Raw genomic sequence first — 17,737 nt, forward strand, 5'->3', positions numbered from 1 at the left:
CCCACTCATTAAAATTAAGTGTGTATAAAGAAAGAAAAATAGTTTCAAAATTCTCACTTTCAAATAGTATTCAACTATTATTTTTCATTGCTCAGCCAAAATTATCATCACATCCTCCATACACAAATCATTGAAATAATACCATTAATGTGGAAATCAAATTAACAAGAATATGTAAACAATTTATACAGCCATAATAACAATATTTAAATAAATAATTTTTTATAAACACTTTACTGGAAAAAATATTCAGAACGCCACCCACTCATATAAAAGTTTTCAAGAATTCTAAAGCATGACCCCCCTAAAATTCTTACTTACTTCAGCGATGCTCCAAATAATCTAACACATAATTCAATAATCCTCATGTCATTATGAATTTTCTTTCTTATAATAAATGAGCAAAATATTCAAAATCTTCAATAATCCTTTAAATTTTTCATTAACCTCTTAAACTCTCATTGAACACTCAAATAACTCTTTTCAATTAGTTCAACAACATGAACATCATTTAATTTCAACCATTAATATAGCTTATTCCAGACTTGTCAAGACTCTTAATTATCATATAGTCTAATAATTTTCCTTTAAAAGCTACATGATTTCAATAAGTATTTCAACTCTACAACTTGCATGTAAAGACATTCACTCCCTCAAGAAATATTTATAATTCCTTTAAATTCTACTATAAAAATTTAACAATCTTATTTTCACTAACAAATTTTTCAAGCATATTTACAAGCACCATGAGAACCTTTACTATTAATTAACTCATAAGGCAAGCATCCAAGTAAATTTAACAATTTTCAACATCTAATTTCTCCTTCAATTTTTTTTACTCAATATTTCTAAAATAACATCTAATATTGTCCAAAATAGCACCTAAATTTAGTTCACATTAAGCCTCTAACAATTAAATCAATTTCCAACCTTAATTCTATCATCCATATTTAGCTTAACATCAAAATAAAACACACACAGAATTAACTAAAATGCACCTCAATTCCCTAAAAATCGTGACAGCCATAATATGGAACGGAGAAGACTTTGGCACACCACCAAACAATGAAAAAAATAACAATTCATTTAACTCAAAGTCCCATGGCAGCCATACTCTTAATAACGCCAGATTTGCTTTGATGATGATCAAAGGAGGGAAAAGATGGTTGGTCTAAATTTTACACAGTTTTAACTTCAAGCACACATGACCAATAACAGTGACAGAGGAGCAGAAACAAGTCTATCACATGTACAAGACTTAACAGATAAGGGGAAAAGGAAAATAAAGACTAAACAAATACCCACACAAACCTGGAAAGGGCAGCAAATAACGGTGGAAGAAGCAACAACTTCAACACCTCCAGCAGTCAAACGCGATGGCTAGGACTGCTCCAGTCGACGGCAACAGAATGTGAGGAGGAGGAACTTCAACGACAAGGACCAGAGAGAGAGCTCGACATTGAAGAAGGTGAGGAGGAGGAGCTTCAGCGTGCGATGATGAAGTAGAAAAGAACACCATCGATGAAGCAGGAAGATCAGATCGAAACAGGGGCAGCGGCAGAGAAAGGATTCTGGTGACAGCAATACTCCCAACGGCGGGACGTGACGGCGAGGAATAGATGATGCCCAGTTGAATGAAAAAAAAAAAAAAGAAAATCAATGGCAAGAACAAAAAGGCGGTGCCACTGGGAAAAGGAGGAGAAAATGGAAGAGATGAACATACAGCACCTCTGTCAGCACGCAATAAAGAAGAGACTGAGCTACACACTTGACAGAAACGAATGACCAACGGAGGTTAAAGGAATGAATAAATTTCTGGCAGTGGAGAAAATCATACTAACAGCAAGATTGAAGTCGGTGCAATGGGAAGGGAAGAGAAAAAAACAGAGGAAGAATTATGAGCCATCCCTCACTCTTTCTGCGTGTATCACCGACTGAGAGGAAGAAGAATTTAAATAAAAAGACCATGGGAAAAATTACAACACAAGACCCAAACTTGTTGGAAAATTTACAAAAAAACCCTATCAGATTTTTATTATTGATATTGTAATATGTGTGTGTGTGTGTTTTTTTTTAAAGGACCTAATGGATTAAATTAATTTTTTTTACCATAATTTGCACAAAACCAACATTCCCACTTGATTTATTTGTTCCAAAAATTATTAAAATATAATCAAATACTAAATCATAAATTTTAATCTTAGTTTAAACTCCAAGATTATTACATTATTTATACACTTTCACTACAACAACACTTCTTCTTATTATAATTATTCCAAACATTAATAAAATACACTCAAAAAAATTATTATAGATTTAATTTATCATTATTATTTTATTTATTTATTATTATTATTTTAACTTAAAATTCTAAGGTTATTACATTTGGCATATATTTTTGTTTCATGTTTTTTGTTACCATGACCTAGGATTGATTTGTATAACTCAATTAATTTAAATAATTGATGAGTATACTTTTTTGTTTTTTGAGCTTGTCTTGGATTATTAGTTGGGCTTCATATGTCCTAAGTCCAAGTGTTGATTATTATTAAAATTTCAGTTGCTTTGTTTAAAATATTTTTTTTTTTTGAAAAATAAGATATTGTTGAAGAAATATTGTTTCATTTGAATTTGTTGTGAAAAAGATATTTACAATTTAAGGTGTTACACAAATCACAATTAACTTGAGTTAGTATCAAGTCTCATTGAGAGAAGTATTAATATTTTGTGCCCAAACATTACAATAAAAAAATGATAATAAAATCTCACCAAAGTAGATAAATGACAATCAGGTCTTTTGAAATGTCATATTTCTTTTAAAGTCTCTAGGTACTTTTTTGACGTTAATAATTTTAGATTAAATGATACAATCGCCCATTGTTTAAAAAATAATAATAGGTTTATATAGAAAATTATGATTTTCTATTTAATTTTTATAATTCATACAATAAAAATTATGATTATTTAAATAAAAGTTATAACTAGTTATGATAAAGTATGAGTCCTACATGTCAGCATGTCCAACAACCTTAACAAGGTCAACCAATGACCCAAAAATATAAAAGGATCACATGAATAATTGCATGGATAATTACATATTCCTTGATTGTTCTAAATTGATTAGCTTAATAATTTAAAAATTAGTTTGATATTTTATTTAAATTTTTTTTCTTATTTCTATCAGGTTATCTTCAAAACTTAAGTTTTAATGATAAAAAAAATTTCACATAAAGTTATAATTTTTTATTCAATTTTTATGACTCACATAGTAAAAATTGTGATTGCTTATATAAAATTTGTGAATGGTTATTTTTAAAATTTAATAATAAAATAAATTTTATATGAAAAATTATAATTTTTATTCAATTTTTACAATTTATAGAATTAAAGTTGTGATTGTTAAAATAAAAATTATGATTAAAACTAAATATTTTCAAAAAATTTTTATCAATCAAAAAAAAAATTTCACATAAAAAATTATATTTTTTGTTTAATCTTTATAATTTATAGATCAAAAGTTATAATTATTTAAATAAAAATTGTGATAAAAAATGGAGCTAAATTTATTATTTTTATTTTAAATAAAGTATGATTTAATCATTTAATATAAAATTATTTATGTAAGAAAGATACTTAAAAAATTTTAAAAATTATGATATTTAAACAGATGCGATTTATTGTCATTTTCCCTGAATTAAAAAAAAAGGCATTTGTGTTATTTACTTATTTTGCCAAAAAAAAAAAAAAAGAGCGAGAAAAGGATTGCTCCGAAACTTCGTTCCAAACGCTGCGAGGGGCGGCAGTTGTACTGCTCGTCGTCTCCAAAACAGTCTCCGTTGACAAGTCCAAAGAACCCTTCTTCGCCCCAAACCCTATCTTCCTCAATCCTCTCTCATTCTTCTTCCTCCTCCTCCTCCTCCTTTCTCTTTCTTCAATCAAACCCTATTTCTCATTTTCACTTTGTCCCCAATGTCCTCCACCACTGAATTATTCTCCAACTTCAAAGAAACGAGCCAATCCGTCATGGCTTCTCGTCGTCCATGGCGTCAGCTCCTCGACCTCTCGGCTCTCAGCTTCCCTTCTTCTATCTCCGATGCTACCACCCGAATAGCCCAAAACGTTTCCCATTTTTTCTCCAACTATGCCCTCATCGTTCTTATCATTCTCTTCCTCAGCCTCATCTACCACCCTTTTTATATGATTATCTTCTTGATTGTTTTCGCCGGATGGTATTTCCTCTACTTCTCGCGCGAGGAGCCTGTCAGTATCTTCAATTGGGTAGTGTTGGACGATCGAGTCGTGGTCGTGGGGCTCGGTATAATCACTGTCGTGGCTTTGATTCTGACTCATGTGTGGCTTAATGTACTGCTATCGATAGTGATTGGGGTGGGGCTTGTCTGTCTGCACGCGGCTTTTAGAGGTACTGAAGATCTTGTTATGGATGATCAAGAATCCCCGTATGGACCTATGCTTTCTGGTGGTACAGCTGGACCTTATGTCCCTGTATAATTGAGTTTCTTGAATTGTTAATTGATCAAAGAAGTGGAAGGTACAGTCTTCTGTAGCTTTTTGTTTTTCAGTCTTTGTTCTGTAAAGTCACAAGATTATCAATTTGATTTGGATTCCGGTTCTTCAAATGTAGATTGATACTATTCTATTTAGCCGATTTAGATAGATTTGGTACCTTCCGACATTTATTCTTCTTCTGTGCCCTGTCATTTTCTTTTATAGGGAACATATTAGTGTTGGTGAATGTGTAAAATGGGCATTTATGGGGCTACATCTTATGATTGGAAATCCGTTGGTGGGATTATTGGTATTTGGAAAACTCTTAAATCTGATAGTCTGGTTTGATAAGGACACAATTTCCTGATTTTCTTTTTATCTCTCTGTTTATTGATGGCTTTTTATTTGTTTACTTTGGCATATCATTGTTTGATATCCTTTTCATCTCGAGTTCTTAACTATTATGCCTTATTTTGGCAAATCATTATTAAATTGCAAAGATTTACATCTTTTCCCCTTGATCCAAAGGAGGGACTTAGCCCAAAACTATAAAGCTAAAGAACAGACAGGGGGGATTGAGATACCAGACTCTCTTTCTTCACCAAGACAATCGAGAACTGGGTTACAAATGCTTAAATGTATAGAAAAAGGTTTACAAAGATTTACTAATTTAATTCTAGTTTTGCTGGAAAATACATAGAAAAGAATGACTGTTAAGCACATTTTTCCTACAGACTGAGAGTCCTGTATCTGTGATATTTAGTCTTAAATATTAATTACTGACCATAAATATGTAATTTATTTATTCAGTCTGGTCGATATAATCTAACGTTGACTTACACAATGAATTGAAGAATGCATGATGAAGAAAATGCTCTGTTCACTTCAGCATCCATTATCTGGCATGCTTAGGCTGTGAATAATTTCGGTCTTAAGGAGAATCAGCAGCAGGTAGATCAAGAATCAGTCAAACATTTATTTTCTTACATGTTCTCTAATGCTGACAGAATCATAGACATGTGAATTATTAATTCTGTATTCCCTTTGTTTTACTACATTTGTCATGTCAATGTTCATATAATTGTCCTGACCAAATATACTCATCGATTGTTACAATAGCACATTGCTTCAACCTTCGGTGTTCTTTGACACTATTTGCTTGTATTATAATGTCCTTCCAAGTAATCCCTGATTAATACTATAGTTCATTGCTTTCATAATTGAAATTTTTTAATTTATTACTGGAAGTTTGTCCTTGTAGGACTCATCAGTGCGACTGAATCTGTATATTGTGGGATAGTTGTTGTTCGGAAAACTAGTTAATCAAAACTGTTGATTCTGGTCTGATAAATGCATTATGTCCTGAGATTTTCTGCTTATCAATTGGCTTTTTTTTTTTTTTTTTTTGGTTGGGTAGTTTGCTTCAGCATGTAAGTCCTACTTGTTTAAAGGCTTAACAATGCAGGAAAGGTATTCAGATAAAAATGAATATCGTATTCCTTTATCAAACATGTGTATGTTACAAAACGAGGGTCCTATATCTCTGATATGTAGAAGTTGCAAAAGTCGTTTCATGTAGTTAAGCTTCCGCTAAGTTATTTTTAGTGATCAAAAGGGATATATTTTAGTTTATGGATTGCAATAATGAAGAGGCTTACTTACTGTTTCATTTCTTCCATGACGGTGGATGAATCATAGATGTTAATAATAATTTGCATGTTGCAAAACATGTATTTTTTTGTTTTTTGGAAATGTGAGTTACCAATTCAAAACTGCATTCCACACACAGGATCCCTGCTAGTACACATCATGGCCTAGAGCCCTAGACTGTTAAAGCTGTTGATTTTTCCCCGCTTTTTGTTTGCATCAAGTATAAATTCTAGATCACCACACAACTCATCCAACTGTTACCACATAACCTAGCTTTAGATTGCTAAGTTATAGATTGTTGAACGTGCTACCTTACTGTCTTGCATTGTTTCATGCTATTTGCTTGTTGTATGATGTCATTCCTACGTTATTAATGTGATAAATGGTCATTTTTTTACATTGGAAACTTTTTTATTTTTATGGTAGTGAGCGTGGAATTGTTCCTCAAATATTTTCTTATGAATTCCTTACTGCAAGTGCAAATTGCATTCTCTTATGCTATGATTTTCTGTAGTTATAATTTAGATTCCTATTTGGGCATGTAATCAAAATGTGTTGCCACAAAATTACTGTGAACAGGCATCTTTCTTTTTGTTTTCTGTTTATTGGGACACTGAACCGTTTGGTTGTTTAGCTGCTTTTAAGGATCAATTCAGTGGTTTTTTAAGTAGGCACTGTCTTATTTTTGGGAGTCACCTTTTCCACCTTATGCTAATAATATATACATGTGCTGCATAGGTTTGTGTTGAAATTCACATGTCTGTATGAGATAGGGTTTTTGCTTGCTTCCAATTAGGTGGTGAGCAGTGAAAGCGATCCAAGTGGTTTGGATTTCCATTTCTAACTCTTTTGAATAAACTTAGAAATGGCCTATCTTTTATTGGCGAAGAATACTTCTTGTCTAAATTTAAAAAAAAAAAAAAAAACACACACACACACACCCCCCCCCCCTCTTCTCCTTGCATTGAGCTTCTGTAATATCTTGATGAATAGACTAACTCCTCTAGTCATATTTATTGGACATTTTTATGATTTTCATGTTCATATGTACTTTTTTATCTTTATTAAATGCTAGAAAGGTTATTAAATATTGGAGTATTTTATTTTTAATATATATTTAATAGGGATGTAATTGAAAACTAGTTGAATTTTTAGATAGATTTAATGAGTTTTAAGGTTTTTTTTTTATTTCAATAAAAAATGATGAAAATGATTTATAAATAAGATTGAAAGGAATATGAGGCTGGAATTATGCATTAAAAATTAATGCAAGTTTGGTTTAACTGCACATCTGTGCTTGGATCGTTGATTCAACAAGAGTATCCCAGGCAGTGAACTCAGAAATTGTGTTTAATGATTTGTCCCTCCCAATTGGGTTTGGGCCCAGTCAATCATGTGGTAACGTGGGCTTAATGTTTTGGCGCCTAATCTTTCTTACTCTGAACCAATCATGATTAATTCGAGAGTTGTGTTGGGCCACAAGGCTTAATAATTCTAAAATTATGAATTTTAAAAAATTAATCATGCTCGTGCAATTTATTATGTATTCCTTTGCTTTTTTTTTTTTTTGCCAGAAAATTATTATGTATTCCTTGCGTGGCAACGATAGAAGTGGCCCAACATCACATCTAACTTTATTAGCTGCCAACCATAAATAATAGTTATTTAATTTTCCCTTGTGCAAGTACTTACATTTGAGTATTTTAAGGCATTAAATAGACATTAACAATTTTTTGCTATTTAATTATGATAAAATTAATCATTTAATTTTTTTAATTTTAATCATGTTGCAATTTAGTTCATAAATTTTGACTTGTCATAGGTCAGTTTTTATAATTTTAATTTGATTGTAATTTAATTCTTAAATTTTAACTCTTGAAACTCAATCATTATTGTTTTAGCTATTTATTGGTTCTTATATTGTAAAAAATAAGATTATAAATATTAAAACTATATTAAAATTTATTACTAATATTTGAAGTTACTACACCTTTTTAATTCTTATAAAGATTAAATTTTAAAACAGTTTTAATCTATATAACTTTATTATTTAAAATATAATAATTAATATTTTAAATAGTTAAAATTATGAGTTGCAACGGTCAAAGTTTAAAAATTAAGTTAAAATTATAAGAATTAAATTACAATGAGTTAAAATTTAAAAATTAAGTTATAGTTGAATCAAAATTATATGAATTAAATAATCATAGTTGTTCTAAATTATTACTTATAAAAAATAGTTTTCCTATTTATTAAAAATTTTAATTATAGATGTTAAACATAAGATATTTATATAATTAATTTATATCTATAATTATTTTTTATACAAATATCAATAATTATTTTGGCACAGAAAATATTAAGGAATATTAACGGATCAAACCCCTTATTTAACTGTCAAATTCAAATATCGTCATGTCTGTCTGTCTGATCAGGAATAACTCCTCTTAATAAGATTTTTACCATGAACCTTATTTAATTAATCATCATTGTTACATCATACCCATATTTTAGATAGGAGGAAACCGCCCAATTTTTGACATTAGAAGATCCAAATTCTTAACAAACGACAACAATAATTAAAAAAAAGCGTGTATATAATTACGTCCACAAGTTTTCACAAATTATTTTTGATAGAAACCTGTATTTTGTTAGGTCTAGCAAAAAAAATTAGTTCCTCACAATATGGCAATCTTTTGTTTGAATTTTTGTTAAAAAAATATTTATATTTAATATTTAATCGTATTTCAAACAAGATTACTTTTAAAAGAAAGATGTCAATGAGCAATGCAAAAAAAAAAAAAATCTATTTTTCTATCAACAACGATTAGGTTTAATAAAATAAATTAATTTTTCACAATGTGACAAACTCATTCAAATTCTTACTACAAAAAATAATTATATTTAATATTTAATTATATTTCGAACATGTACTACCCCCACCCCACACAAAAAAAATGCCTGTAAACCATGAAAAGAAGAGAGAAAGAAAGAAATATATTTTTTCTTGAATTATTTTTCATGCTAGCATTTAAACATTTCATATGACCAATTGCTCAGAACCTTCGTGGAGACATTGGACCTGTCATCTGTCACTGAATAATATTTGAATATTCTTTTGTGGTCTCAAACCCTTTTCTTATATGTTAATATAAATAGCAAATCCCTTAAAATAATAGGTATTTTCCTTAAGATGTAGGACATAAGGCTGTCATAATGTCAGATCCAAGAAATCCTTTATGCAATGCGAGCATTTATATTGACCTAAAAATTATAGTTGTAGTATTTTGGGCCCATAAATTATATACTAGTACGATCCCACCTACCGATTTAATTAATTTTATTCAACCAATTTATAAAATGAATACATGCATATATAACATTCAATAATAAAAAAAATTAAATTTTTTATCCCTGTAAGTTTTACTCAATTAAATTTGGTACTTAATGTTAAAAAATTCTAATTAATTCTTTCTAACCTAAATAAATTTTAGTTTATCCATTATTCATGTTACTTTTTAAATTTTTTGTGTCACATATCTGAGGAAATTTCATTTTATTGTCTACATTTTTATTATTTATTTAATTTTTGACAAAAAGAGATAATGTTTAATTATTTATATAAACAAAAAATTGATAAATACTCACTAAATTTTAACAATAATAAGTAAAATTGTAATTTTTCTTTCAATACTTCTATGTGACTTAGCCCAAAGAAAAAATTTTATTATTTCAAAAGATATATCATTTGTAAAGTAAAAATCCATGAAAACAATTAATTTTAAAAAAATTATTAATTTAATTTCTTAAATACATAAGGCAGCTTGCAAGTGCTACTACTCATAGCCCTTCATTATAGATAGAATTATTGAAATCACATGCACTCACCAACTCTACATATTCACCAATCATCAATATACTATTAATTTGATTATACTTTATACCCCCCCAAAAAAAAAAAAAAGGTAATAGACAAGGTACTATAAAACTAATATGGCCATAAGCGAAACCTCATCAACATGCACATGGGCTGTTCCCTCCCTCTGCCTTTGGACCATTTAAAACTTTAATGCTTTCCTCACAGTACTGCTCACACACACATGTATAGTCTTAAATATAAATTTAATTAATTAAATTATATATATATATATATATATATATAGGAGGAATCTGATGAATCTGGGAATAATATTAAGAAAATGCATTAAAATTAGCAACAACAAGCATGCCAGCAAGGAGGGATTACATATTAGGAAGCATAACAGAAAAGAGATAGCCAAGCAAATTAAAGACATTAGTAAAGTAATAATATAAATATAAATAAACAAACAAGCCAAACTATATATATAGACATAGAGATGATAAAGTAATTGGATTTTGCTTCTTAAAAGTTGAATATATAATAATTATCTATTTATATAACACAAAAATAAAAATAACACAGACACATAATCCAAACTCTAAACAAACATCCATCAGACTCTTCTGATTCATCATCATCAGGCTGCTTCACCAGCAATTAAGTTCCTCTTCTTCTTCTTCGTGAATATTTCTTATAATATTTAATGCATAAGTTCTCCTGTTGTATGAGACTTTCTTAAAATATTATTCAGCTTCTGCTTTTGCATTTTTCCATGGCTCTTGGGGCTGAAAGCAGAGAAAGATAATAAAGTTTGTGTTAAAAAAGTGATTATTTAATTTACTTTTGAGCTGAATTAAAAATAACAATACAAAAGTGATTATTAGTGGCCAATATATAATAATATTTTGTATGACAAAATTGAAGATTCAAAATGTCTAATTATATACCCAATCCAATGGCTTCTGAACCTTTCATTATTCGAAGACGCTTGCATGAATCAACGAACATCCTTCAAGAGATTAAGATGATATAAGGGTTAGTAAATTCATGGGGTTTGATAAACCTGGCTAAAGGTTATGTATGTTTATGCTAATTAATCATATATAGAATATCTGAAAAATAAATCATGCAATTTATAATTTATGAATATATAGTATGATTTATTGTAAATTTTATAGCTTATACTGATATATATGGAAAATATAAATGTGATGTGTAGATTTATAGTTTAAGCTTCTCCCCATATTGTTCACTAGCTTGTACTCTATCAAAGTTCTTACAAGCTTCTAAGAGAAGTTATATCCACAACTCTTTAAAAGGTTAGGTTATTGAGTTTTAAAACTGCAATTATTTATAATTTGAAAGCTAATACTAAATTTTATGAGAAATGCTATATATCTATTTTTCAAAAAAAAAATTATTGAATAAAAGTAGAAAACTAAATTTTGTGTAATTTTTTAATAACTTTATTATTTAATTAAATATCAAGTATAAGTCTCCTAGGCTTAATTATAAAAACTAAAATTTTGTTCTTTAGATGAAAATTTTCCCCTTATTATTAAGTATGAACAGGAAGATATATTTTTCTATGGAAAATTTTATAAAAGTAGGCAAAGTAGTTCTTGAAAATAAATTATAATATGAGAGAGAAATTGCAAGGTAATATAACCCAATATTGTTTCCAATAAATCTTACAATTTTCACTCCTATGTTGTTATATGCCGTAAATTTTGTAAAGTTGGAGAATATTTAGACTTGTAATAAATCAATAATTGATTATTAAATAAAATAAAAAATAAATAAAATTTAGAAAGAAGAATTAATAGAATTAACTTACACCCAAGGGACATCTCCAACAAGCATCCAATCACCATCCTTATCTTCATAAGTTGGCACATATTCAGAACTGTTCAGCAGATCCATCAACTTGCTCTCATTCATGAAGTCTATCATACCTTGGGCCCCCTCATATTTTCCTGCACAATAATAATAGTAATAATAATACAATCACATAGTTAATATAGGGATCTCAAAATACAAGGCAACCTAAGCAAGAAATTACTATTATGAACATTTCTGACATCATATCCTTTTTTTTTATCAGTTGATGAATTATTTATATGTAAGTCATAATTCAGTAGGTTATAATATTTGCATGGCATCTGAATTAAGTAATTACATTGGATAACTAAAATTTTACCCATGGTAGTGAAGGAGCTGAACATTTTGGCCAAGGCATCAGAAAGTTGTTGATAGCTTTGGTACATCTTCAAGTCCACCTTCCTAAGGTAGGGTGCACCATCCATACACACCTTCACAAATGATCCTCCGGTCATCACCGGAGTTGAAGTCGGCACCGCCGCCGCCTTCTTCTTATCGGTATTTCCATCTTCACTGCTCTCCTTTTGTGTCATCAAGTTCTTCCTGTATGACCTCACTGGTGGCCAACCCACCACTTGTGCCCTAAACATATTAATACACCAATCAGTAACAATATATATAATAAAATCTATAATAAGCTGTACTATTCATAAATCATATAACAGTTGGGTTAGAGAAAATGTATATATACATATATGTTAGGTAATGTTATTCAAGTGTAGGTAAATTTAAGTCGATAATGTGGGAATGATGTTTTATATTGTATAAAATTAGACCTAATAAGTAATGTATAATAAAAAAAATTCATAAACTGTTCATGTCCTTCGGCCTTATTCGACTAAGAACACATTTTGTGTATATTTTGGAGATGAAATAGAAAAGACTTACTTAGCAGGTGGCTTAGTGGGGTCCTTCTTGGAGGTGATAGTGTTGTTGAGGTTCTGATTCATGAGATCTTGTTCCTCACCGTCGACAACCTTGGAATCATCGACGAGGTTGAGCTTGAGATTAACAGTTGCAGAGAAGGCTCTCTTGTTTCCTGATGAGGCCTTCGGAGTGGCGGTTTCAGCCTCGCAGCCATCAGCACCGCCGCCGCCGCCGCCCGGTAATCCCAGACACAGCTCTGTCTCCTTCAGATTCAAACTTGCCATTTTTTTTTTTTGGCTCACAGAGAAAGAAGCTTTATCAACAATCTCTCTTGAATTCTCTCTCCGCGTGAAGGTGTTTCTTTCTTTGCTAATTCTCTCTCTCTCTCTGCTTCTGGTTCTTATGTCCTCTTCCTCTATTATAATGGTGCTTGGTCTGGCTTTATAATAATGGATGATCCATGAGAGAGAGTGAGAGGAGAGAGAGACCAATAATATGACTCACTGGAGCTTGTGTTTGTGGGGTGGCTGCATGCCTATGTCAAATCAACCTGGGAACCAATGGAAAGTTGAAACGTGGAAGTTCATGGAACGTTGATCTTGAGTGCATTGAACAACTAACCTTACAAGTAATTGGGTGAACTTTTTTTTTTTTTTGCAAATTTTAATCCCTTAAATTTATCTTAATTATTGATTTGATCCTTTGAATTTAATTTTTATCACTTTGTCTCTTAAATTTACATGGTTAAAATTTTTTAACTTAAATAATAAAATATTGATGGCAATCATATATATTAATGAAAAGGAGTATAATTATTTAGGTGGAAAAAAATAGACTTTAAATTTTAAAAAACACAAGAGAACAAAACATATCATAAAGAATTAAATTGATAAAAATTAAACTTATTTGAGGCTTTATTTGTTCTTATTTGACTACATATATGTATATATATATATATATCAAAATATTAATATGCTTTATATATAAATTATTTTGAGAGTCAATTTATATTGTATATAAAACTTAAAGCACTCACACGATAATTTAAGAAAACACAATACTCCTCCGATCCTATACATAAGGTAGAGACAACAACAACAACAATAACAAGCCTTTATCCCACTAGGTGGGGTCGGCTACATAGATTGCAAGACGTCATTGTGCTCTATCATTTATCAAGCTTTTAGGAATATCATTAATTAAGAGATCGCGTTCAACAACTTTCAAGAGTGTTCTCTTAGGCCTTCCTCTACCTCTCTTAATCGGACTCAAAGTTATATGTTCCACTCTTCTCACTGGTGCCTCCCTTGGTCTTCTTTGTACATGCCCAAACCATCTCAACCGATTTTCTACCATTTTTTCCTCAATAGGTGCCACCCTCACTTTTTCGCGTATGTGCTCATTTCGAATTTTATCTTTACGTGTATGTCCGTACATCCATCGTAACATTCTCATCTCTGCTACTCCAACTTTATGCTCTTGCTGTCCCGTTAGAGCCCAGCATTCACTACTATATAACATTGCCAGTCTGATAGCAGTGCGATAAAACTTTTCTTTAAGTTTATTAGGCACCTTATGGTCGCAAATAACTCCTTTAGCTTTTCTCCAATTAAACCACCCAACTTGAATTCTATGTGAAATATCTCCACTGATTTCGCTATCATTTTGAACAATGGCTCCCAAATATCTAAACAAAAAAATTATATGCTGGAAGTAAAAATTCAAGGTAAAAATTTGATCCTATTTATATGACACTTATCCATTCTCAATACTCGTCTTTACATTTTTTTTATTAAATGTTTTGAATAAAAATATTAATAATAAGATTTAAAAATATTTATTGGGGGTAAAGGTAAAAATTTATTAAATTTTAATACAAAATTAATGAGGTTTAATATTTTTCTTAGTTTTAATAAAATATGCTGGAAGTGATTTATAAATAGGACTAGAGGGAGTAGATCAAATTGATAAAAATTAAATTTAAGTGACCAAATTAATAAATAAGACAAACTTAAGAGACTAAAAGTTTAATTATCCTATATTTCTTAATGTACTTTTTCTATGAAAGTAATGTTTGTTTGAAATATTTGCGTATACAATGTATTTATACATAAATAAAAATTAAAAATGCTTTCTCGTTAGATTATGTCAAGTGTTAGTAGTGAGTTTGATTTAATGCGAAAATTTTTTTTATTATATAAAATTGAGTTCAATAAAATTAACACACATATACATATAGAGTGAAAGATTCACACACACACTCTCTCTCTCCAGCCTTAATTTTCTTGTTAAGATGTGGTGTCAATTTTATTCATGGGATTTTTTTCTAAAAGTAAAAATTCAAGGATCTTAACATTTAAGAATTAATTAATATATTTAATTAATCAAATTATAAGAGCTCGAATAAAACAAAATAAACTACAGAGATTTAATTTAACATTGAGACAGAACTATATGGATCTACATATCAATTTTTTCAAACTTAAATTCAAAAGTTTATTCAATAAAAACTGAGGAGGGGGGGGTCTCTTTACAGAGTTGATGATCACCAACCACCAAAGATTGATATCGAAAAAGCAGGATCGGTTCTATATATACCTTACAAAGGCGTGCGTTTAAGTGTCACAAAATCTTGCTCATACATAATCAGTAAAAAGGCAAATTAACCCTTAAACAATATATTCAAAATCAGTTTTGTGATCTTAAACTTATTTTTTATACAATATTTTTCTTTAACTATTGAAAATGGTACAATCTATCTCCTATTATTGATAAAAGTTAATTTTGATAGTTAGTTGACTGAAAAAGAACTTTAAAAATTATAGAAAATGGCCAATAAAATTTTATTAATTATTTTCTATAATTTTTTGGTCATTTTTTATAATTTTTAAGGTTATTTTTTATTATTTTTTTAACTAATAGTCAAATTTAACTTTTGTTTACAATAAGAGCTAAATTGCATTGTTTTTAAAAGTAATTACACAAAAAATAAGGTTAAAAGTCCATTTCATCTTTTACACACAAATAATTTATATGTATTTATCTAAATTATCTTTGAACCATAAAAAGTGCGCTAGTCTTTAAGTAAGCCTCTAGGAAACTCATCATAAATAACTTTTATTTCAACCAGAATAAAAAAAAGGAGTTGACATTTATTTGTTTGAATCAATAATTTATCAGAAATTTCAATTTTTTCATTATTATATAAGTTGTGTCTTAAAAATAATGGACATAAATCACATGGATGGCACAAGGTTTTGTTCCTTATATATCTATGCTCTTATTGGAGGACCAGTTTTGTAGTTTACTTCTTGTACTAAGTTGGATTTTTTAAAAAAAAATAATTATCAGATTTAATTGAAAGTAACAATCTTGATATAATTTTTTTTTATTCACGAGATTTGAACTTTCAATTTATTTAAAGGTAACCGAGTTTTTTCACCTACAGTAAACCTAATTGATTACTTCCAATTCCATAAATCAATAGTTCAAACCGCGTTCATCATGGTTGAAAGTTATTTACTTATTGTTATTAATTAGTTATTCAATTGGGATCCAAAAATTACTTAGTCAATTAATTGTATATGACTTTTTAAATTTAACTTTCAAGAATATATTTAGGATTATTGTTTCATACCGAGATAATTAATTAACTTGTAACCCAGTAATTCAATAAGAAAAATTATAACACATTAATTAATTTCATGATCAATTAAATTAATTTTTTTATATTACTACTACATATCCAATACTACTATACGTTAGATTCAAATATTATTAGACTTAATCAGGGAAAGCTCTTCCATAGATTTTTTTTCCCCCTCGTAATGGCCGTTAGAAACTTAGCATCATATTAATTTATTACCACACAGGAATCTACTAGGATAATCAGACATGAATAATTAGAAAATGAAATACATAATTATATATATATATATATATATATATGTATGTATGTATGTATGTATGTATGTATGTATGTATGTATGTATGTATGTATGTATGCATGTATGTATGTATGTATGTATGCATGTATGTGCACATATTTAATCAATAAGATGATTTTTTTTAATATTTGATACAGGTCTTATAACGTTTTTCTAAATCAGTCTAAATAACTTAATTAGATACAATTAATATAACATAGCTAACATATTACATCATGCATCGAGATAAAAAATAGCTAAGACATAAAATCTTAAAAAAAAAAAATTAAGAGTCGCTAGTAATACTCATGCGAATGGGTCGCTTGTGAGAATTTCGTTCTTACAAGTACTCTTATTGTTTAGTAATATGAGGTATCTTTAATCAAATTATATCTCCAAAGAATTAATTAATTATTTTTAAAATTACACATTCTTTTTATGTTTATCTTTATTTAATAGGCAGTCTTAATTAAAAAAATCTTTCTAGTTGCACCTTGAAAGATTAAAAATATCTTATATTTTTTTAATATAACACTTTCAAAAAAATGCTGAAGTAATAATTTTTGATCATTTTTTAAATAAAAATTCAGATTTATAATCTTAAATGCATTAAGATAATACAAAAGGTGTATATCCAATTAGGCTAGATATATTCTCAAATGTGGCTGGATATTACCCTAACCCTGATAGTTATTAATTATATAAAAATAGATCAAAGGATATGAATTTAGTTTATCCATGTGGGGTTAATTCTCAGCCCAATTATGTCAAAAAAAATTAATTGTCTAATTTTCATCTATCACCTATGATTATATCATATGATCAGCTTTATAAAGTGAAACAAGTATATTTTAACATATGAATCAAATGACATAGTATGATGTCAAATAATTACATATTAAAGCAAAAGATCAAGCTCTTGTCGATAGAGATAGACTATAATATTCAAGATCAATTGCAAGGAATTCAAATCCAATACAAAAGAGCATGGCATTAAAAATCGAGTAAACTCGACCGTTTAAATCAATAAATTGTTGAACTAATA

General features: G+C 29.0%; 2 protein-coding genes across 2 annotated transcripts; one reads left to right on the top strand and one right to left on the bottom strand.

The window, feature by feature from the left end:
- Positions 1-3,770: 3,770 nt before the first annotated feature.
- On the top strand, positions 3,771-4,884 carry LOC129320613 (PRA1 family protein D). Its single transcript, XM_054966140.1, has one exon. It carries the CDS (start codon positions 3,970-3,972, stop codon positions 4,507-4,509), a length of 540 nt encoding a protein of 179 aa, XP_054822115.1. The 5' UTR covers positions 3,771-3,969; the 3' UTR covers positions 4,510-4,884.
- A 5,631-nt stretch (positions 4,885-10,515) lies between these two features.
- Positions 10,516-13,191, bottom strand: LOC129319318 (auxin-responsive protein IAA14-like). The gene is made up of 5 exons (XM_054964344.1): positions 12,788-13,191; positions 12,219-12,481; positions 11,856-11,994; positions 10,966-11,027; positions 10,516-10,803 (listed from the first exon to the last, which is right to left on the bottom strand). The coding sequence occupies exons 1-5, from the start codon at positions 13,048-13,050 to the stop codon at positions 10,766-10,768; spliced, it is 765 nt and encodes a 254-aa protein (XP_054820319.1). The 5' UTR covers positions 13,051-13,191; the 3' UTR covers positions 10,516-10,765.
- Between the last annotated feature and the right edge of the window lie 4,546 nt (positions 13,192-17,737).

The sequence above is a fragment of the Prosopis cineraria genome, unplaced genomic scaffold, assembly GCF_029017545.1.
Source record: "Prosopis cineraria cultivar Desert tree isolate PC_DT_omini unplaced genomic scaffold, ASM2901754v1 PC9, whole genome shotgun sequence".
Lineage (NCBI taxonomy): Eukaryota > Viridiplantae > Streptophyta > Magnoliopsida > Fabales > Fabaceae > Prosopis > Prosopis cineraria.